The following is a 22,177-nucleotide window of genomic DNA, read 5'->3' as shown; positions in this document are numbered from 1 at the left end:
GCTACAAAATTGAATAATAAAATAATAGGATATTTCAACAAATTATATTAAAAATGTTTGAGAGCTCACAACATTAAATATGTGAAATTTGTTTTGTTTGTAAGAAAAATTTATTTCAACAAAAAAATATATTAAAAATTATGTTAAGAATACACATCACTAGCCATGTGAAATTATTTCTCATTTGATCATAGGATTTATGAAGAATGGTGAGAACACTAAAATTGTAGAATTTGACTATTGAAATACATAGCTTTATGCAACAATTAGATGGTTGTTATACTACTTTTTTTTTAATGATTAAATTAGAATAGGATAAAAATAATAAACTTATAATCCAATTTACTCCTTGCCCCTTTAAAATAGTAGAATGAAAATTTAATTATACTGCATTTAAAATATCCAAACAAAAACATAATGTAATTCATTCCATTAACAAAAAACTATGTATTATAATTTTTTTATTTATTTATTTTTTGCAGCAATTATTTTAAAAGTATATCAAGATTATTTCTGAAAATATAAATTTTGAATAACTATTAAACTCTTTAGTTATCAATATGATTAGGTGAATTTTTAGAAATTAAAAAACATAATTTTGCAGAGAAAAAAGAATTCAAATTGATTTACCTTTGTTCTTTCCTCTCTTCAGTTCCTTGCCCTTTCTCAATTTTCAGTGGCGGTTCTTTCTTTCTATTTCGTGTGTACCTCACATGAAACAACTCCTGCAATTCGTATCTACCACCTCTATCAATCTCACCAGGTTTCTTTTTGCGTTGTGCCTCTTCTTCGTTTTCCATCTTTCAAAATCCATGTGAATTAATATGTGTGTATTTATCTACTTTTTGATTCATTTTTGCTGGAAAGGTTACATTTTTATTTACCCCTTTTTAATTGATTTGTTAAATAAATTGAAAATGATGCTCCACATTTGCTGGAACATGTCAATTAAGTTCACATTCTTCTGGGTACCTGAACTGACTAAGAATATTGTAGCTTTGCAGTGCTTCGGAAGCATTTGAATGCTACTACATTGGTTTGTTCAACTGTGAAAGCAATGGGGTCCAAAAGATCCCTTTCAAATTCATCAAAACCAATTTCATCATTTGTTGAGGGCAAGAAGCATGTTGTTGAGGTCTAATTGATATTCAGTAAAATTGTCATTGTTATGTTCCTTTGAGTTTTTTTTTTTTGGGTTTTCACTATAAATTGATAATGTAGGAGAATGATGTTAATATGTATTCGCTTGAGATTGAGAGACTAAGAAATGACCCGACAATAGTAGAAACAATGACTTTTCAGGAACTCCGGAAAACATTGAAGTAAGCAGATTGGTCTTTTAACCAAGTAGCTACCTTTGATTTAGTTTTAGAATATGAATATGTAATATTCTTGATTTTATATATCTTCGCAATGATTTGAACTCTCAGGAGGTTTAGGATCCCTGCTAAAGGTCGTAAAGATGATCTTTTGTCTGCCTTGAAAAGTTTCATGGACACTAGCGTGTGCGGTATACATTTTATCCTTAACTTCTTGTCAATCCTTGGAAACTATCTTAAGGTGTGTAGTTCTAATGTTTAGAAGGTCTCTTAATGTACAGAACAAGATTCTCATATAAGAGAAGAGCAAGGACTATTAATTTCTGCTGACAATACTTCTGTAGAAGTGGAGGCTAAAAGGGCATTGAATGAAGACCATGTTGAAAATGTCAATGAAACTTCAGAGATATTTGAACTTAACCAGGGTAAGAAAAGATTAAAACAATCTGAATCTGAGAGAAAAACTGTCAAAGTGGCAACCAAGGAGAAGATTTCACCGAAATCAGATGGTGATGCAGGTACTGTTGTAGGATATATGGAGTTGTTAACTTTCTTCATCTAAAAAACATGACACTACTATACTTTTTTTTTTTTTTTCAGATTTTAAGCATGACACTGATACTTTTTAACACTATTTTTCTGAATTTTAATTTTGGTTCAAATGTTGCTCAGTCAATTAAGGATCAATCTTATATGGGCTTTTATTTCCAGATTTTAAGCCTTCGAGGGCAAAGAGAAAAATATCTTCAGATGTTGTTAGCATTGTTACGGAGTCAGCTGAAATCAGTACAGCTACCATTCAAACTGAACCATGGACAGTTCTAGCCCACAAGAAACCTCAAAAAGGTTGGATTGCATATAATCCTAAAACAATGAGACCACCACCGCTTGATAAAGATTCAAAATTTGTCAAGATTTTGTCATGGAATGTCAATGGATTGAGAGCATTGCTAAAATCAGAAGGATTCTCTGCACTTCAACTTGCCCAAAGGGAAGACTTTGATATATTGTGTTTGCAAGAGACTAAACTGCAGGTAGAATATTAGTCATTTTATGCCTGAGAGTTATATTTTCCAACAGTCTATTTTTCAGTGTTGTTAGACATGTATAGAGAATAACTGCAAAGTTTATTCTTTTTTATTTTGGTATGTGCTGGTTTATAAGTGCATCTTGCATCATATTGTAGTTAAATTATGTAAACTCTCTAGGTCGCTGCAGAATTATGCTAAGAATTGTTTTTGTATTCATAGAGAATGGCAAATAATCTATATTTGAAAATATTGAAAGATGTGAATCATGAGAAGCTTTTTCATTTCCTCATTTGATTATCAACTTTGGTGAAGTGTGTTTGGATTAGCTTCATGGTGAGAAATAATTTTTCTTTTTTCATGAAGGTAAAGCGACAATAGTTGCTTCTCACTTTTGCATTCTATCACTGTGATTTTGGGGGATTAGAATTGCTTCTCATGTGTTATCCAAACATACTAGAAGATGTTTGTATGAAATTTGATGGGGTTCATGTCTCTGTTATTTATGAATGCTGTGGTTTTGCTAACAGGAGAAGGATATTGAGGAAATCAAACAGCGTCTAATAGATGGCTATGATAACAGCTTTTGGACATGTAGTATTTCTAAGCTTGGTTATTCTGGAACAGCAATTATCTCAAGGGTATGTTGACTGCGATCATCCCACTCCTTAATACTAAATGGAAACTTTTAATCCCAAATTTAGAAGAAAAGGCTGTCTATGGTAGGGAACATTCCTTGCACAATTTAATCAAGCTAAATTTCATGGCGACTTAATATTTAATGCTGCATAAAGTTTATCTAATAATGAGTTGTACACAAGGCCAGTCCTGAGGGTACTTTAGAGGTGTTCTGCTCCAGGCTGGTGAATAGGAGGGACCCAGCAATGACTAGCTTTGATCTTTAAAAGAAATTGTGTTTGTTATGCACTCTTAACTTTTGTTTCAGCTTCTCAATCCCAATTTTCCTATTACAAATTTAAAGCTATAGTTTAAAGCTCCAATTAATACGTGCAATTGGACATTGAATTTCTTCCTAAACATTAAACAACCTTCATCATTTTCAAGGTTCTGTATATGTAACCATTTAAATTGGCATGCACATGTGACCCTTATTTGTTGTTTTTCCATGGGCCCAAAAAACGATAGTACCGGCTATAGTTTGTACACATTTTTCTCTGGGTAAAATGTTTGGAAATGAGACTATTGATAATAGAACTTTGTACAAATTTGAGGTGAAATTCTTGCTGCCTGTTTTAGTAATATTCTTTTCTAACCGAGTTAAATACTATTTTTCACATCTGTCATGATTTTCATTCTGCTTAATAAGCTAACCATTTACATCCTCATATTTAAATTGCATGAATAATGCTTGGATTAATAATTCTTTTGTAATATTGTTGAATTCTGACAGATAAAGCCACTTTCAGTTAGATATGGCCTAGGTATATCTGATCATGATAGTGAGGGTAGACTTGTGACAGCTGAGTTTGATACATTTTATTTGATATGTGGATACATCCCTAATTCTGGAGATGGCTTGAAAAGACTGGTACTTACTTTTCTTTTATTATATTATGTATTATATATTATACCCATTTCATTATGAAATAATATCCTTGTCCAACTAATGTATGTGTATTTGAATCTAGTCTTACAGGGTGACTCAATGGGATCCATCTCTCAGCAATTATTTAAAAGTATGTACGGTTCCTCTTCCTCACCTAGTAGGATAAAACTTTATGCCTTGTTGTATGTATATATTGCTCTTCAATCATGGTGTGCATGGTTTTTTGTTGTTTCATCTTCTATTATTCCTTTTACTTAGTCTTTCTATATTTGAAAGGCCTAGTAGCGTCGCTGTCTAAGCTCAAAAGGTTAAACTTGATGCTGGAATGCATCACTTTATTTAAAATAATAATGTTAGCCCATGTCAACTAGAAATATGGTTAAATTATAATATGTAAGTGGATGTAAGTCTCACGTTAGAAGTCGATTTTAGAGGTTTGAGTTAAACTTAAAGTCTGTTTTCTAAAAAGTAAAATTGGAGAGTGGGTTGATGTCCTATGTTGTATACCTTTTTTCATTCTTTTCTTTGGTCACTAGTGATATTCTTTTTGGTTAAATATGCTTCTCACAGAAGGAATACTAACATTTTATTTAAATTCTTTTGTTATGCATGTATGATTAGGATTCCTAATTCATTTTCTGCTGGATACAGGAATTGGAAAAGTCAAAACCGGTAATTTTGACTGGTGATCTAAATTGTGCTCATGAAGAGATAGACATATACAACCCTGCTGTAAGTGTTTCAGATTTAATATACTCCATAAAAACTGTGTATGCCGTTTAAACCTCAGTAAATATTACCACCAAAACCTAGCACTTGTTGGTGGATAAAAATTACTAGAGTTTAGAAGTAGTCAAGAAGTTGTTAATATGCGTTGAATTAAATTATACTCCAATCTTTTAATTATGGTTGACTAAAAATTGAAATCAAATGTTGTTATTACGTAAGTTAATGTTTACTTAGAACAACTGTGCATGTAAATAGTTACGCATTGTGTTGGCTGAGTCACCGGTAAATTGATTGTTCAGCTTTAAAATACTAATCTAATAGCAATTTGGGTGTGTTCATTTAGAATTTGTTTGAAATTTGTCCAGATGAAAAGGTGAACTGGGTATGTATTAAATGAAGAGGCCTGATGCGATGATAACTATTGTAGGTTTTATACACCAAATAACAGAAAGAAAACTACTAGCATGATAACTAACAAACTAGTGCTTAAAAATAACAGATAAATCCTATCAGTCAACATGACTTTTATTTTCCTAAAAAATAGCATAAAATCTGATTTCCAACTTGTTAATTTCCAAAGTCATCAATCAACAAGGTTCATAAATGCTTACACCAAACTTGTTGGATTTTGAAAATTTGAATATGTTAAAAATAAAGACTAGCTGGGATTTAAATCAATAATCTGTCTGTTATCAATATCATGACTAATGAATTACGTAAGAGTGCCAAGAGCATTACTTCTGCTGATAAATACTTACATCCACAGGGTAACAAGAGAAGTGCTGGGTTTACAGATGAAGAGAGGAAATCATTTGCAACAAACTTCTTATCTAGGGGATTCATAGATACCTTTAGAAGGCAGCACCCTGGTGTTATTGGATATACTTACTGGGGTTATCGGCATGGTGGGCGCAAGAATAACAGAGGTATTTATAGAACACTCCTAAAATTGATTTGTATACTTTGCTGCTTGTGTAAAATCTACTCCACGTTAATATTGATATCTGTTACATGACCTGTGTTATGAGTTTATTTGAGCACAATCACATGTTCTCCGTTGACTTCTCTCCTTACCCTTTTGTACATGTTCCACTATTTGTTTTCTCCTTCTAGATGGGAGTAGGGTATTCCACCATTTCACAGATAACTGCATTCAATAAGACTTTCCTAATTCTATCCAAAAGATAATGCATGGATTTCCAATTGTCAACTTCTGTTCTGGGAATAAATATATGCATCGTATCTCTATGCTTGTCTAATTGAATTGGCATGTTATGAATATTACTTTTTGAGGAAGTACATCCATGACACAGGTAATGCTGTGTGTGTTTATTAAACTAGTATAATGAAATGCAGAAATTTCTTGTCCTGAATTTTGAATGCCTTTCATTTAAATGTCTATATGATTTGTTTTGAAATTAAAACAGGGTGGCGTCTTGATTATTTCCTCGTCTCAGAATCCATTGCTGACAAAGTTCATGATTCATACATTCTTCCTGATGTTAATGGTAGTGATCATTGCCCTATTGGTCTTATTGTCAAGTTCTAGTTCTGCAATTAAAACACTATGTATTAGCTTGTAGGGAATGTTGCTAGAAATTGTAATATATGGGATAGCCTATATATACTGCAAGCACGGATTTTTACCTTTTTGTCTGGTTTTCTTAACTTGGAAAAACCTGCAATCCTTGTACATACTAAATCTGTGATTTTGACTAGGCTAACAGAAATTTGAACAGGGAATCTAGTCTTGTTATATCAATGAAAAAAACATATTTGATCCTGCAACAAAATATAGAATATGCATTAGTCTTAGGAGTGTTACATGTGCTAGCCTTTGAATGACTTGCGAAAAAAAATTGTCGTGTTCCAAATATTCTAATTGAGGGAATTTTGTAAAACATCGGAGGCAGTTACATTTTTCTTGACATATCTTGTAATAACTTCCAAATTTTCTTGTCAGATAAAATCAGTATAATTTCTCTAGACCATCCATTTCATTTTTATTATCCTCAATAATTTCAGTCTTGATAAAATTTAACCTACTGTGTCTGTACTTCCTTTCCATACACCCAGCATTCTGTAAGGTATCCCATACCATTTATATGCCATCACTGCTACTGCTGCAATTCAAAATCTTGCTCATTGTTCCTATTCTTCGTTAAGGTATTCTAAATTCTACAATTTAAAATGCATTCTTGGATTTAAAAACGTATTATAGATTGTCCAATTTGAATTGCAGAATTCTAACAATATCTTAGATTGTATTACCTGAAAATTTTTCGAATCAACCAATCCAGAAAGATACTCAAACAACTACAACAAAAAACTAAGAAAAAGATAAATGAATTCATCTTAAGGAAGAATGAGTAGTGAGCAAGATTTTGTCTTGCGGAATGCTATAGAGTACATCAAAAGAGAGAAAGATAAGCTGAAATTTATATATATTTTACTTTTTAATACACCTTTAAAAGTGCCAAAGAAAACATGGAATGGGAAGCAATTAATCATCGGAAAAGTGTAGCATGAAATAGAAAGTAGCCATTACTGAAAATGAGATAAGATCTATTTGGATAAAGTTATCCACAAGTATTTATTGAAAAATAATATGAAATAATATTTTCCTAAAAATGAAATTAGTAGATTTTATGTGAATTGTTTTATGTATAGATTAATTTTAGTATCTAAATAAATTATTTTACCTTATACTTTCTCCTTTTATAAGTACTCGTTAGAAGTTTTTTATACACACAACTTGGCTGATAATGTGGATATTTAGAATGTTTTACACCCACCGGAAAAGTCAAAATTAGAAATAGTTGTCTGAATGTTTTCTTAAAACTTGTCCAGTGTATGAATAATATTTCTTCGTTTTTGACGGTTTGGATATTTCCAGAGTAAGATTGCTGTTTAAAAAGAAATTCATGTGCAGCAACTAATTCCTGAATGCAATTTTCTGTTTCATATTCAATAAAGATTTACCTGTTATTGTATCAACTAACAAGCAAAGCCTTTTAAAGATTAAGACATGTAAACACAAGTAACCAGATCAGTTCCAAACAATTTTGGTTTGTTAATTGCATACTTAAAAAGCAATGTCAATTAAAAATTTAATGTTTTACACTTATTATATAAATTAAACACTTCATGAGTTAATTTATACACACTGTAAATGTAAAATAATATCTCAAACAAAATGTATCTTATCACCACAACATATTAAGGAGTTAGATAACATGGTAAAATCGTCAGAATCTCATTACACGTTCGTATAAAAATGTTTTCTATTGACAATGTATAATCAAACTCGTGAACATAGAGAACATAGAGATAAATTACATCAATAACATTCATTAGTTGTCTTCCCTATTATATCTCTATCGAATTCCAATTTGAGAAAGCTTCATCCAACCATGGTCCTCTTTCGTCCTCTTTGCCTCACTACAAGTTGAAAATGCATGGAAGTAAGAAGTTTGTGTTTAAGAAAAGTTAAATTTATACAAGTAAACGAGACACCTAACCTTGTGCCAACTTGTTCAATGTGGATGACCACTGTTTTGATGATTTGCGGTATGCAGCAAGTATCCGATCCATCTGTCCAGATAAAATCCGAAATTAACATAAAACTGAATTGATTATCTGTTCAAAACTTCTGTTTGTCTAAACAGAAAGCATATTTCAGTGCCCCTCACTAGAATGGCATGGATTTCTGGGCTAGTTTAAGTAAATTTAAGCCTCTCTGGCAAAAAGGAAAGTGTGATTCTTGATGGATGAGAAGTTAATCTTATTCAATACCGTCTCCTTGACCCCCAACAAAACCTAATCCACTCATCTCGCAATTGAGAAGCTAATCCTATTCAATACCGTAACAGTAGAAAACAAGAAATAGAAAAAAAAGCCTTTATTATCCATTGGTGAATGGTCAAAAGGCTAATCACAAGCATGGCAGAAGAGCTCCATTATCTTCTTCAATTAAAATATTAACCAAAAGCATGTTTAGAAAATTAATATGCCATATTTTATTTATAACCGACTTTGGAGTGCACTCTCATTTAAATTCTCAAAACAGACAAATAAAATCTTGCATTCATTTCAATTTTCTATATGGAATGGCAGTCAGGTGAAACTGAAAAGCTGGCTTACCACATTCCCACATGAAGAATGCATCGACAGAATAGCTCTTTCCAGAACATACAAATCAACAGCTTTATCTTCCGGTAGAGTTGAAGTGAAGCTCAAACCAAAATCAATAAGAACCTACAAACAATCCATTTGACTAATGTAACACAAATTGATAATATTTCTCAGGGTGCATAACATGAATGCAGGATAATTGAAAATCGCATAACCTAAGAAGGCATGAAGGAACTCACCAACTCATTGGTACCATTCTTGAGCAACATGTTTGATGTTGTTAAATCACCATGAACAAGACCACCATCATGTAGTTTTCCAATTGCATGACCAATTTGGGTAGCAATGTTGTCCAGACCCTCTTCACCAAGGCCACGAGACCCGAATTCAAGAAATACATCCTTCACTGAAGGGCCCTCAACATACTCAAACGTTAAAGTGTGCAACACAGTATCCACAGCATACAGCACGGGAGTACAAACCCCAAGTTTCCTTGCTTTGGTCACGCACCTCGCTTCCTGCTCCAAAACCACATCGGTGAAACAAGAAAAGCAACAAAACAATGCTTAAATATCGGGAGAAATTACAATTAATTTTTCTAAATCTAACCGCATTTAAGCGCTTCAGTGTCAATTTAGAATCCAAAGTTGGATGCCTGTACTTCTTTGAGAAGCGTTCCTTGACAACACATCTCCTTCCCACAAAAGAAGACTCAAAAACCCTCTACACAAAAGCACATCAAAGAGGCATAAGGATTTGGAAAACAAGATAAATAAGGAGTTCACAAATAAAATAAATCCAGGAAGGTGGGTAGATAGAACAAGTAAACGAAAAAAAAATTGAAACTTTACACAAAGGGTAGAAATCAGTTGCACTTCAAGGTGGGTGAAGCAATAAAAGAAGAAATATTGAAATTTTATACAGAAGGTAGGTTTTAATTGCTTGTACAAATCCAGAGGCAGTTTACAGTTATACTTACAGCCTCCGCTCCTTGTTTGAGCAAAGTGAGAGAGCTATCTCTTGAGTCAGTTTCAGTTGCCATAGTGTTGAACGTTTCTGGCAGTGAAATTCCTGGCGTTTAACCCTCTTCCATCCCATAAAAGAAAAAAAAAAGGTTATACAACAGAAAAAAACAATTAAATGTTGCTACCAGAAACTTTATTATCAGTGTTGAAGATGTACAAGAAAATTTGAAGGGCGTGTGGTATGCATGTACTTGTTGCTGACAAAGACAAAGGAGAGTCCCTTTGTTGCAGTTATGAAATGATCCAAAAAAATTGGAATTAAAGCGACAAAAATGTTAATAACCTGTAAAGGAACGGGTAGAAATCTAGAAGAAAAACTGATTCACAATATGCAACCGGCAACGCAATATATAAGAAATGCATGCTCTTAACTAAAGAACCAGCAACGAACAACAAAAGTTACATACTACAAGACAGTGTAGTACAGAACCATTCATTCAAGCTTTTTATCAAACACATAGCATGCAGAGGCGAAAACAGTTATTGAGAGAAAAAATAAAAACACGAGAGAAAAATATTAGAGTGAAATGGGTAAAGCAAGTGAGAAGATAGAAAAGGTACCAAAAACGTTAGTGGGATGCGATGTACTGAACAGAAAGAAAAGAAAGGTTAAAGATGGTGGTGTTGGTTATTTGCAGTTGATGCAGTGAATGACTGAAACAAGGAGAGCTTCCAAAACTGTGTGGCTTTTTGTGAAGATCCTAATTTCCTTCGTCTATGCGTCCTACGTAAATTATTAGTTATTTTTAAAATTCAATTATAAATTATTTAATTTAATTATAAATTGAATAAAACTATTATATTTAATTGTTAAATAAAATACAATTATTTAAAATATTATAAAAATATAAATATTAATTTTTTTCTAACATTTATATTTTAAATTACTTATATTTTTAAAATTGATATTTAAAAATATTATAAATATTATATATATTTTAAAAAATAAAGTAATGTTTATAAAATTAACATTTAAATATAAAATATTTTAGATTTTAATTTAATATTTAAAGTGCAATAAAAAAATTAAATATTTTAGATTTAAGTGTCAATAATTATATTTTATTTAACCATTGAATCTAATAATTATATTTAATTTATAATTAAATATAAAAATTTATAATTTAATTTTAAAAATATTTAATAATAATGTGAATTTTAAATATATATATATAATATTTATAAAAAAATAAATTTGATCTGAAGGAAAAAAAATTGTTCCATTCTAATAAAAATTAGAACTAATTAAACAAAAATAATGAATATAAAAATTAAATTGAATAAAAATAACGAATGTCAGAACTAAATTGAATAAAAATAGATAATACAATCACAAACTGACATATATCATTGACATTGACACGAGATAATTCTGACTTGACATATGGACAATTTTTTTAAAATTAAAAAAATATTTTTTTTTAAATTAAAATAAAAAATTAAAAAAACCAAATTGTTCAAAAACGTTAACTATTTAAACACTGTTAATACAAAAGATGAAATTGACAAAAATTTGACGAAAATAAAGACCAAATTAAATAAAAACAATAAAAATAAGAACCAAATATATATTTAAACCTATTTTATTATGTGTATTTTTATAAGATAAATATTTATTTTTATGATTAAAATACATGACAAATATATAAATTATATTAAATTTATAATAAATACTTCAATTTATAGTCTTTTTATTCTATATTATTATTATTTCATTGTACACTTTAATATTATTATTTTAAATATTTTTAGATTATTAAAAAAGTATAAATCACTAAATTGAAATGTAATGATATAGTTTAACCAATAACTAATTATAATGTAATGATATAGTTTATTTAATTTATAGATATTTACCGAATAAGCACATAATACAACAGCAATTAAATTTTAAATTATAAGTATAAATTAATTTTATTAAAAATATTTAACATAATAGTTAATGAATTAAAGTTATTAAAAAACTAAAATGTCACATGGGCCTGTGGTGATGAATTGGCAAAATCTGATTGGTGCTATGACGAAAGTGAAACAATTGCATAAAAAACAGAAAAAGGAATAGGATTCAGCGTAGTAAATCTCCAAAACAAAGATCAGCAGTGTAACTGCGAAAAAGAACAACCTTAACAAACCCAACAATGGGAGCACGAAAGAGACTCTCTTCTTCTGAACCTTCTTCGTCTGTGGTGAAGGAAGACACACAGAACAAACCCCAAGAAAAACCGAACCTTGCAGACCCTCCAATTGCGCCTCCCAAATGGGGTCTTCTTCTGAAGCTCTCTCTCCTGGTGATTCCTTACTTGTACCTTCTCTTTTACTACTACCCCATCGAACCAGAACTCCGGAGATCGATCCTCATAAATGCCGGAATGAGCCTTGCGGGGTTGTTCGTGACGATCAAGGTGATTCCCGTCGCGTCCAGATACGTTCAGAAGAGAAATCTCTTTGGCTATGATATCAACAAGAAGGGCACCCCTCAGGGAAATGTCAAAGTGTCAGTCTTTTTCTTCGTCGCCCTTTTTTATTTATTTATTTTTTTTATGAAGTGGGTTTGTGTTGGATTTTGATTTCGAGATCTGGGTTTTTTTTTTTTTTAAATCATAGGTGGTTAGCTGGATTTTTAGCTTATTTTAAAATTTTCATGAAAAAACGCGTATGCGAGCATTTGGTTGGATTTGGGAGGGAATCTTCAGTTTGGGATATAAGCTTTGTGCTTTCTGATATGATTTTTGTAAGATGGTGTTCACTAGCACAATGCTTTCTCTTTTTAGACTCTGGATTGTTCTGAAACCTTTATGATTTTGCTATCTACCAGACTAATTCTTACATTTGATAAAGCGAAAAGTATGGAAGTTTTAGACTCACCGATTGTGTTCTTAGAATGTGTTCTAGACTTTGATTTGTAGAATTGATTTTGGTATCTACCCTTCTATTTTTTTTTTCAATGGGATTCTTGAACTTGGCATTTTCAGTTTAGGTTTTAACTGGAAATGCGTGATGAGAATGAGGATGTCACGACCAGTGAATGGGTAGTTTGGCTGATGGTTTAGTTTAAGAAATTGATTAATATGCTGTGGCAAATGTTTGGATGCTAACAAGGAGTGGAAAAAGTTAAATTAAAGACAGTAGTAAGAGGAAAGATTATTACCTTACATTGTAAATGCAGCTAAAAAAGAGAAGTAGAGAACAAAACCTTGGCTAAGAATTATTTTGGTACTATATACATTATGTATTTATGCCGTGTATGCACAGAAAGAATAGATATCTTCTGTTGTATATTCTTGGTACTAAGTTTTGACTTTGTAACCTCTTTATTTGCAGGCCTGAGTCGTTAGGCATAGTTGTTGGTATTGTCTTCTTGGTGGTGGCAATCTTGTTTCAATATTTTAACTTCACAGCAGATTCAAACGTAAGTAAATTATGCGTGTGGTAGATCTGAGTATTTGGTTCAACTCTAATATCGATAGAAGAAAGGAATGCTGTACTTATGAACTATTTTGATTTTGCAGTGGCTTGTTGAATATAATGCAGCATTAGCATGCATCTGTTTCATGACATTACTGGGTTTTGTCGACGATGTCCTTGATGTCCCTTGGAGGGTGTGAGTATACAAGTTTTCACAATTTGCTTACTGCATTTGTGCTTGTTAACTACTGTTATAATAGTTTCATTTTTTATTTTCTGTCATGTGAAAAACAGAAAATTACTACTCCCATCAATTGCTGCACTTCCTCTGTTAATGGCATATGCTGGACACACAACTATAGTTATACCAAAGCCACTTGTTGCACACATTGGGATAGAGATTTTGGATCTTGGTAATCTTTCTTTACCTTTATGCAAATGACACTTGAGACGCCACTGATTAATATAAAAATTCACTATTTTGACTTTGTTTCATGAGGCAGGATGGATATATAAACTTTATATGGGGCTGTTGGCTGTTTTCTGCACAAATTCTATCAATATACATGCTGGATTAAATGGCCTAGAAGTTGGGCAGACGGTGGTTATTGCATCAGCTGTAAGTATTAAAGCTTGTAACAGTTTACATAATCCACATTGGTGATGAAAATTAGTAATGCCGTGGGTATGCAGATCCTGATACACAACATTATGCAAATTGGAGCATCAACAGATCCTGAATATAAGCAAGCACATGCATTCTCTATTTACTTAGTTCAGCCTTTGCTTGCTACATCTTTGGGCTTACTTTCTTACAACTGGTACTCACTGATGTAACATTATCATTTTGTTTGAAACCTTTTTTCAGTGATCAAGAGTAGTTTACTAACAGTCTGTTGCTGTTCTAGGTATCCCTCTTCAGTTTTTGTTGGAGATACATTTACATACTTTGCGGGGATGACTATGGCCGTGATTGGTATTTTAGGCCATTTTAGGTATATTCTTACCTTGCATCTCCCGTTTTACTATGTTCTAATAGATCAATAGATATGGTCGATCTTCATTTTCATTAGTTGAAACTTGCACACAAATGATTAATTTTTCCAGTCTTGCTTCATTTAATGAATGCTTTTGCACTGTTTTATAATAAAGCCTACCTTTTTCACTCTCTATGATATTTCAATAAAACCTAAAATACGAACAAATGTACTGTAGATTTTTTCATTTCACTCATGATTAACGATAACGTTGAACCTGTGATAATCCCCTTTCAAGTGTACTTTTGCCATATATACTAGCAAAAGATATTTCACTTGGGTGGGGATTTTCTATTCAAATGTGAGGTCTATATTCATCATTTCGTTCTTATTAGAAAGTGAACATTATGTCTGATTCGACTTTACAAAAGGTGATGTTTTCACTTACATACTATAATTTGACTATATCTCTAGTTGGTGTGAGATTTCTAATATACCATAATGACTGAACATCTCAAATGTGGAACTATATATTTGTGGGTAGTTAGAAAGTGGTCTCATAGTGAGTGAAATGATAAGTCGAACAAATTTCGTTAGAATAGACTTTTATACCATTAGAAAGTGGACTTTTAAGTTTAACTTTGCAAAATTGACTTGGTAATGTGAGATATCTAACAATCCAGAACATATAATAACTATTTATTTTTTACCTGAAGACTCTCCTCCTGAAACCTTTTACTTCCATGGAATATTTAAGAATAAATATGGTTCTTGAATAAAGTATAAAAGTTAGAGAAATTTGTAATAATGTGACTTTTTGATCCACTTTCCAAACATTACAAGTTAAGTTTTTAGTACATTGCTAAATGATAGCACATTTTTCTGAATCCATGCGGCTTCTGTTTAAGAGCTTGCCTTATATGATTATTGATAATAATTTTATTATATTTGGTTCAGTGAAACTCTGTTGATTTTCTTCCTACCCCAAGTTTTGAACTTTCTCTTGTCACTTCCCCAGGTTTGTCACAAACAGAATCACCATTGACATTTTGAATTTGTGATAATTTAAAAACTCTTGTAGCATGTTTAACACAAAATATGTTTTCCTGCAGCTTTCTGGCTATATTCCGTGTCCACGTCATCGTCTGCCAAGGTAGGCATTAACAAATGTATCTTAGTGAATGGTTGAGACATCTTAGTGAATGATTGAAAACTCATGGACCCTCAATTCATTCAGGTTTGACCCTCAAACTGGACTACTCACTGGGACAAATGATGGGACACTCGTTAACTTCTTCCTAAGAAATTTAGGCCGCAAATCTGAAAAGGCAATTTGTATTTATCTTCTTGCTTTCCAGGTGATTCCCTCTTCTTATTCTTGTCACCAGCATTCCTTTTTGTTTTCTATTTCCGTGTTGAACTTGGTTGTTTGTGTGATTCATTCAAGTAAATAGTGGTTTCATGCGTCTTAATCTGGTTGCACTGAGAATAGTGAACTTGATTTATTTTGTTGGATTTGACTCCTATTATGGGATTACGTCCTAAAAAAAAACTTAATAGCTTGTTAAATCATGCAGTTTATCATAATCTCAGTATGAAACAGACACAACTATTATAGTTATCATTGCTCTGATGTCCTTTTCCCCTTTGAACAGGCTATAGCGTGCTGTTTCTGTTTCTTGCTAAGGCATTTCCTTGCTGGTTGGTACAAATGAAAGCCCGAAGTGGATACTAAAAAAGACATGGATGAAAACCACGTGATAGACTGATTTTGTTGTATAACCATTTTTGTAGAAAAATTTAGTGAGAATAGGCATATAGATTTTGGTGAACGAATTTCTTTCATTATCTGAATGTTGTGTACTAATGTCAACTTACAGAAATATACCATTTCATTTTTTTTTTTTTCTGGAGACATTGGATAGCTTAACATTTTCGTTTACAATCCTTTAACAAGATCATTTATAACAATGCCACCTCGTGCTCTTTTGGTTTTGGAAATCACCAATCGAATGACATCCTTCAATTAAATTATCTAAATGTGTTTAAGCATACTGATACAGTGTTTTTACATGCAAATAAAAGTGTAAAAGAAAAAAAAACAGGATGCTACATTGAAATTAAGGGATATTTAGTTATTTACTCATGCTACATCAAGTGTAATTGGTTGGACGACTAAATAAGTGATACAAGGTGGCAAAAAAATGTATTTTTTCAATATTAGGTAAAATCCCTCCAAGCAAAATAGTCATGCTAAGATGTTGTCTCTAACAAAAATGATGAATCTCATTTGGGCCGCCAAAGTCTTTCAGAAATTGCATAACTTAATCAACATCCATTGCTTGTTCGTTCGTATTGCTGGACCACAGTTTTATGGTGCGATCATGGGAGACGGTAACAATGTGGCCGCCATCTGCAATCAATATTAATACATGCTATACAATCAGAATACCGTAAATTGGTGATACAGCTGCGCACGCAAACAAACAAACAATTTATATATAAAAAAAAAAAACACTTATTATCAGCACAAAGACTTGATCCTTAAATTTCTAAAGGAATCAAGATCCCACTTACTAAGATGAAGTCCTATCCTTTAACATCTGACAATAGAATAAAAGAACCTATCCCTCTCCTTTCATATTTCCTTTAGCTTTTTAATGCATATAGGAAGGAAATGAATGCAGACGAAAAATCTATGAAGCACTTAAAGTCCCTGCTGGACTAAAACTCGGAAAACCTTAAACCAGATTTGCAATTTGAATCACAATTTCTCATAGGATGTACCCATTAAACTCACCATAATCTATTTTATCAATTTCTACAACAAACTTTCCAGATATATATCATTAGTTTTTCAAAATACCCACTAGTTAAGTTAGATTTTAAATTCACCATTGGTGAGTTGTGGACAGGACACTGGAGCAGTGAAACAGACACATCGATCATAATGAAATAGCACAGAAAAATGAAAAAAATAAATGATATCTGAATCAGAGCCAAGTATGTGTTATTCTTTTCTGGGATAAAAATCCTACCTCCAAGAACATCCACAGAGGTAACTTTTGCTTCATGCCCAGATAGTGTCTTCACAGGCTTAAAGTCACGGCCTGACCAAACCTACAATTAAAAACATAGTCTAACCAATTACCCATGCAAAGGTATGGTATCTCCATATAAATATACTAAAATTAAAATAAACAAACGATGAATCTTAAAATTTCACTTCAACAACGTTTTAGGCAGAAATAAAATGTATACCTTAGCAGTCATGTCATACGAGGCAGTTACCAAAAAGTAACCTTCTTGTGGCTCAAATTTAACTTGTGATATTAAATTCGAGTGAGCAGGAATAGTATAAAAGGATTTCTTCTTCCTCAAATCCCAAATCCGACACGTGTTGTCTTCACCACCAGTGGCTAGATGATATCCATTAGGTGAAAAACTGATGCCAAGAACCTTCAAAATGAATTACAGTCAGTCATCCTTACAAAAGTTTAGCTAAAATCATAACTTTGAGTGAGAGAAAGAGTGCAGGGTCTTTAATCTCCTACCGGTTTCACATGACCTTCCAGAGCAAGAATACTTCTTCCAGTTCGGAGGTCCCAAACACGAGCCAGAGAGTCTAGTCCACAAGATGCAGCTAATGATCCATCGCGATGGAAAGCCAGGCCATACAAACTTCTACTATGTCCTTCTTGAAGAAGCAACTCCTCCCCTGTTTCTATGTCCCATAATCTCCATGTCTTGTCAAAACTAGCAGTGCCCAGGTACTTCCCTGATGGATGGAAGGCAATGCGGGCAAGACGGTCCAGATGACCCTCAAATGTCTTCAAAAGTGATCCTTGATCATTCCAATACTTTGCTGTTCGATCAGCAGAGGCAGTTGCTAAATGATCATGAACAGGAGAAAAAGCAACATCTGTAGCACGTTCTGTGTGCCCCTTCACGGTGGAATGCTTTTTTATTTTGGGCATGTTCCACAACTTGGAAGCTCCCGTCAGAGAACTACAAAATCAAAACAAGCGATAGTAGATTAGAATGGTTTCACAAAGGAAGAAATGGTAAAAGGTCAAGGCTTAAGCTGTACAGCAACAACATCATACCAGGTGGCAAGCCATTTTCCATCCCTTGAGAATGAGCAACCAGAAAGGGGCCGATCATCTCCAATTTCACTGAATTCGAGACTCAAATTCCCAGCCTGCTTCAATGCCCAATCTATCTCTGCATCCATATCTTCATCTGGATCATCCCTTCTTCTCTGTGCACGTTGAATTCGTAATGCTGCCCTTGCCAAAGAATATTTGGCAATATAAATTCTGGCATCCAGGAGAGCCTTTGACCCTTCAGTGTAGAAAGGATACTGCAGTTCTTCCTCAGCTTCGTCTTTTGGAGCAGAAGCCGCAGCCTCTTCGTCCTCATGAGCTTTCATCAGCTTCTCCAGCTGACCTTCTGCATCTAGCTTTGCCATAATCATCCGTAACCTGTCCCTCCTCTCCATCTCTCTCTCACCAAACAGAGTTATTGGCTCACCAAGATGCCGAAGCCGAGCTCGCACAGCCATATCATTCGTAGGTACAGCAAGAGCAGCTGCCCGCCTCTTCATCATGAGTTCCTGCATTGCCTTTTCCTGCCGATCTCTCACCAGTCTACTCTCTTCAGATATCTCATACTCCCCAGTCCCCTGGTTAATTCTTGTATTTGAGTCATCATTGTCCGAGTCAGAGTCACTTGATCTAACCTCGCCATTTTGTGGCACAGGTGGCCTAATAACTGGTGGCCGAACTGGAAGTGGTGCCAGTGGGCGAGGGGGAGGAATTGTGGGAATTGGCGCTAAAGGAGGCACAACAGAAGGTGCAATAACAGGAGGAATAATAGTTTGTATTGAATGGGGCAGAGATGAATTATCAGAAATAGTATCTTGACCATCGGAGGCGGGTAAAGATGGTTCTGCAGTAACATTTTCCTTTTCCACTTCCATGATTCCTACCCAACTGAAAAGCATAAAAAAAACAATACTATAGCATTTTAGACTACAAATAAATAATATAGAAAAATTAAATGAAATTGCCAATGGCATATCTTAAGGAAACACAAGCAGAGAAGTGTCAAGGGTACACATAAAACCACAAAAAAAAAAAGGGATCTAAGAAAGTAAAGGCCCAATAGAAATAAGTTGGGGTGTGCATTGATAGGTTTGGGATAAAACCATACCAAAACCCTTTACAGACTAATTATAAGGTTAAATTTGAAAATCAACTCATTTCCTTTAAAAAACAGTTTGGTCAAAATCAATCCTGTTTTCAACTTGTTTTAAACCTTACTTCTTTAATATAGGAAATCTATTCATAAATCCAAATTCTATATATAATTTTTTCTAAATCCAATTATGAAACCAATTTTGATTATTGTTATAAAATAAGACAGAACAACAAAGGTATTGTTGATTACTGTGAGGCGTCCCAACACAAAACTAGGCAAGAGGGCAGAGCACATATTTACCTAATGATCACAATTAGGATAACTAAAGAAACATGAAAGAAGGTGGCAGAATAATGCACAACTATTGACTACCAACAAGTCAATTTTTCATATCAGGCATCTTACTTGACTTTCGTTCAGTAAAAAGGTCAAGTCTCAGCCTGAGGCCCTAATCAAAGAGCATTTTATTCATTATTATTAGTGGCCTTCTAATTATTCATCAAAAGTTGAGTGGCACTAATTATTTATTATGGTCTACCACTGCTAAACAAAGGTTTTTGAAACAAGGTAATGAGGAACATCAACCTAGTTCAAGAGATAAGGCTAAAAAAAGGATAGTGGGTCATATTATTTTCAATGTTCAGTCTTTCATATAATGTTTCTTACTCTAATTTTGTTTAAAACATTGTATTAAAGATGTTTTCTACTTCTCTCGATCATTTAAAATTTATTCTCGCCCGACAGCTATATTATCCACTGATATGGGCAAATGGCAACCTTGCTAAGTTACTAGATTACTTTGAGCCTGATCAAACCAGAACAATGTTCAAAATCAGAATAACAAGAATCAAGCACTATATATCTAGGCTGACCTTAGCTCCATTTTTAATATAGAAATTAGAAAACCCTATTTGTTAAAAATAAAGATAATTTTGAGCAGCCTAATCTAGCAACTTCAGCTCTTGACATGTACTAAAAAGCCTCTTGCTTCCACAATTGGTTAGAGCTTAAATCCCTGTGCTCTGATTCTAAATAGTTATTAGCAACAAATGGATTTCATTCCAGCATAAATCTTCTACATAGTATTTAGCAACAAAATTCTAGCGCACTTGAATGATAAGCAAAAGCACAAATCCATGTTGTGGGAGGATTTATGTCTAACAGAAATTAAGCATGGATCGTTTAAACAACAAGTCAAAGAACGATATATGCATTCATCTGAAGAAAGACAAAATATAATAGAAGATTTAATGCATCTCTGAGGCACGAAGGACCAAGAAGCATAACATTTAAAACTAAAAAATCGTTTCAATGTAAAAGACATTTAAAATCTAATGGTATACCCTTAACTTTCGTGTTGATAACCCATTCTGGGCTTCTCAGTTATTAGTCCAATAAAACATAAATCATCATAAATACATATTCACGTATGTCCACTGGTTCTTTTCACACAACTAAATACGGTACAAAATGAAGCGAAATATTACTTTAAAAATGTAAAAGGATTGTGCCGAAGCTTCGGAGTACATTTTTACAGTGGACATTAGAGGCTTCATATCCAAATCTTTTCGGAATGTTGCTCTGAGCAAAGGTTGGGGGAAAACCCAACTCTTAAATATCTCACAAACTAAATACAATAAAATACTTTTGCTAAGGCTCAGAAAGTTTTAAGTCGTTCCAAAATCCCAAATCCCAATTCACTCTTCAACAGAAAACCCCAATTTACATAACAAGAAACCCCAAACCTCAATCTTCAAATAGCACACAAGAAATAAAAAATAAAAATGAAATCATAACAGTAAGTACAGTACAAGCAACAATGTAATAGTTGAAAAAACTACAAAATAGAGTAGTGAGTAAATAGCCTACCTCACCAAACCAAATCCGTAAAGAAAATTGTGTTTGCTGTGACGTTCGCGTTTTTAGGGTTATCGTTGTCGTTCATGCAGCGACGCGAAGAAGTTGACAACACAAACCCTTGCCGGCGGACGGCGGACGACGGAGACGAGGCTGGTGAGCGGAAAGGTGCCGAAGAGATGAGGGAAAGAGTAGAGAGGAAGCGCGTAAACACTGTCTACTGAGGTTTCATATTCATGTAATTATTTTTTTAATATAAACTTCATTTTATTCTATTGTTAAAAATATACTTTCATGTGTTTATTATTTTTCTTTTTCAGAAATATTTTTTAATTAATGAAATGTAGGTTAATTATTTATAATTAAAAAATCTACTGTAATACTTTCATATTACATATTATATCGTTAGTTTTAGTTTATATCTGAAAGTATTTTCAGTTAAGTTTAAAATTAAGTAAAAATAATATATTGGTAGATGTAGTTTTTTGTTATATTAAGACTAAAAACGATATTTCAATTAATTTGGTGACGCAAGTCTTGTTTTGGTATATTTCAAAATTTGATCTAAACAACATTTAAGTTATCTGTGGATAATATTTGATAATTTGAATATAATAAGTTTGTTAGAGTTCTAGAATTCCTTTTAAATTTGAAATACAAAATTTGAATGATTTCGAAATAAAAAAGAGAAAATTTGAGATGTTACAGACCCTAACATTTAAAAAATAATAATTTTATTTGGATTGATTTTGATACAAGTTTTCTTGAATAAAAAACTAATTATCATTGTTGGAAGCACCTAAAGAAAACAAAAACAAAAAGAATAGAGGTAAACATTATTGTCTTCGGCATTGGACATGCAGAGTTGGTTCTTGAGGAGTGCTCCCTCGAAGACCACATAATGTCTCAAGTTGGAAACCTTCCAGAGACTCAA

At 32.8% G+C, this 22,177-nt stretch overlaps 4 protein-coding genes across 5 annotated transcripts; 2 read left to right on the top strand and 2 right to left on the bottom strand.

The window, feature by feature from the left end:
* The first annotated feature begins 563 nt into the window (after positions 1-563).
* On the top strand, positions 564-6,386 carry ARP (apurinic endonuclease-redox protein). Of its 2 annotated transcripts, none has more exons than XM_028079127.2 (12): positions 564-763; positions 997-1,135; positions 1,222-1,322; positions 1,431-1,510; positions 1,601-1,837; positions 2,031-2,353; positions 2,878-2,988; positions 3,759-3,896; positions 3,997-4,044; positions 4,566-4,646; positions 5,410-5,569; positions 6,071-6,386. In XM_028079127.2, exons 1-12 carry the CDS (start codon positions 714-716, stop codon positions 6,190-6,192), a joined length of 1,590 nt encoding a protein of 529 aa, XP_027934928.1. In that variant the 5' UTR covers positions 564-713; the 3' UTR covers positions 6,193-6,386. The 2 variants fall into 2 exon arrangements, with proteins under 2 accessions (XP_027934928.1, XP_027934929.1); XM_028079128.2 differs by having other exon boundaries at positions 610-763; positions 1,005-1,135.
* A 1,432-nt stretch (positions 6,387-7,818) lies between these two features.
* LOC114190578 (uncharacterized) lies at positions 7,819-10,515 on the bottom strand. Its single transcript, XM_028079523.2, has 7 exons — positions 10,364-10,515; positions 9,757-9,863; positions 9,387-9,500; positions 9,017-9,295; positions 8,787-8,900; positions 8,165-8,237; positions 7,819-8,084 (listed from the first exon to the last, which is right to left on the bottom strand). Exons 2-7 carry the CDS (start codon positions 9,817-9,819, stop codon positions 8,047-8,049), a joined length of 681 nt encoding a protein of 226 aa, XP_027935324.1. The 5' UTR covers positions 9,820-9,863; positions 10,364-10,515; the 3' UTR covers positions 7,819-8,046.
* Positions 10,516-11,867: 1,352 nt separating this feature from the next.
* Positions 11,868-16,089, top strand: LOC114190625 (uncharacterized). Its single transcript, XM_028079586.2, has 11 exons — positions 11,868-12,296; positions 13,124-13,211; positions 13,312-13,403; positions 13,502-13,620; positions 13,711-13,826; positions 13,901-14,028; positions 14,116-14,202; positions 15,142-15,202; positions 15,297-15,337; positions 15,422-15,542; positions 15,840-16,089. Exons 1-11 carry the CDS (start codon positions 11,941-11,943, stop codon positions 15,897-15,899), a joined length of 1,269 nt encoding a protein of 422 aa, XP_027935387.1. The 5' UTR covers positions 11,868-11,940; the 3' UTR covers positions 15,900-16,089.
* Positions 16,090-16,271: 182 nt separating this feature from the next.
* LIS (WD-40 repeat family protein / small nuclear ribonucleoprotein Prp4p-like protein) lies at positions 16,272-21,455 on the bottom strand. The gene is made up of 6 exons (XM_028079585.2): positions 21,256-21,455; positions 18,291-19,178; positions 17,739-18,192; positions 17,446-17,643; positions 17,223-17,304; positions 16,272-16,597 (listed from the first exon to the last, which is right to left on the bottom strand). The coding sequence occupies exons 2-6, from the start codon at positions 19,163-19,165 to the stop codon at positions 16,509-16,511; spliced, it is 1,698 nt and encodes a 565-aa protein (XP_027935386.1). The 5' UTR covers positions 19,166-19,178; positions 21,256-21,455; the 3' UTR covers positions 16,272-16,508.
* Positions 21,456-22,177: the final 722 nt, after the last annotated feature.

The sequence above is a fragment of the Vigna unguiculata genome, chromosome 7, assembly GCF_037176805.1.
Source record: "Vigna unguiculata cultivar grain cowpea cultivar isolate G323 ecotype 2 chromosome 7, ASM3717680v1, whole genome shotgun sequence".
Taxonomy (NCBI): domain Eukaryota; kingdom Viridiplantae; phylum Streptophyta; class Magnoliopsida; order Fabales; family Fabaceae; genus Vigna; species Vigna unguiculata.
This window is presented reverse-complemented; position numbering and strand designations above follow the sequence as displayed.

Bases quoted from the DNA above. Each gene is read 5' to 3' on its own strand.
- LOC114190578 (XM_028079523.2), bottom strand. From the start codon at position 9,819: ATGGCAACTGAAACTGACTCAAGAGATAGCTCTCTCACTTTGCTCAAA. The intron at 9,501-9,756 runs GTAAGTATAACT...GCTTTTGTGTAG, and splicing joins TCAAACAAGGAGCGGAGGCT to AGGGTTTTTGAGTCTTCTTT. The intron at 8,901-9,016 runs GTGAGTTCCTTC...GATTGTTTGTAG, and splicing joins AGAATGGTACCAATGAGTTG to GTTCTTATTGATTTTGGTTT.
- LIS (XM_028079585.2), bottom strand. From the start codon at position 19,165: ATGGAAGTGGAAAAGGAAAATGTTACTGCAGAACCATCTTTACCCGCC. The intron at 18,193-18,290 runs GTATGATGTTGT...TTGATTTTGTAG, and splicing joins GGAAAATGGCTTGCCACCTG to TTCTCTGACGGGAGCTTCCA. The intron at 17,644-17,738 runs GTAGGAGATTAA...TTCATTTTGAAG, and splicing joins TGGAAGGTCATGTGAAACCG to GTTCTTGGCATCAGTTTTTC.
- ARP (XM_028079127.2), top strand. From the start codon at position 714: ATGAAACAACTCCTGCAATTCGTATCTACCACCTCTATCAATCTCACC. The intron at 1,838-2,030 runs GTACTGTTGTAG...TTTTATTTCCAG, and splicing joins GAAATCAGATGGTGATGCAG to ATTTTAAGCCTTCGAGGGCA. The intron at 2,989-3,758 runs GTATGTTGACTG...GAATTCTGACAG, and splicing joins GAACAGCAATTATCTCAAGG to ATAAAGCCACTTTCAGTTAG.
- LOC114190625 (XM_028079586.2), top strand. From the start codon at position 11,941: ATGGGAGCACGAAAGAGACTCTCTTCTTCTGAACCTTCTTCGTCTGTG. The intron at 13,404-13,501 runs GTGAGTATACAA...TGTGAAAAACAG, and splicing joins CTTGATGTCCCTTGGAGGGT to AAAATTACTACTCCCATCAA. The intron at 14,203-15,141 runs GTATATTCTTAC...TATTTGGTTCAG, and splicing joins GGTATTTTAGGCCATTTTAG to TGAAACTCTGTTGATTTTCT.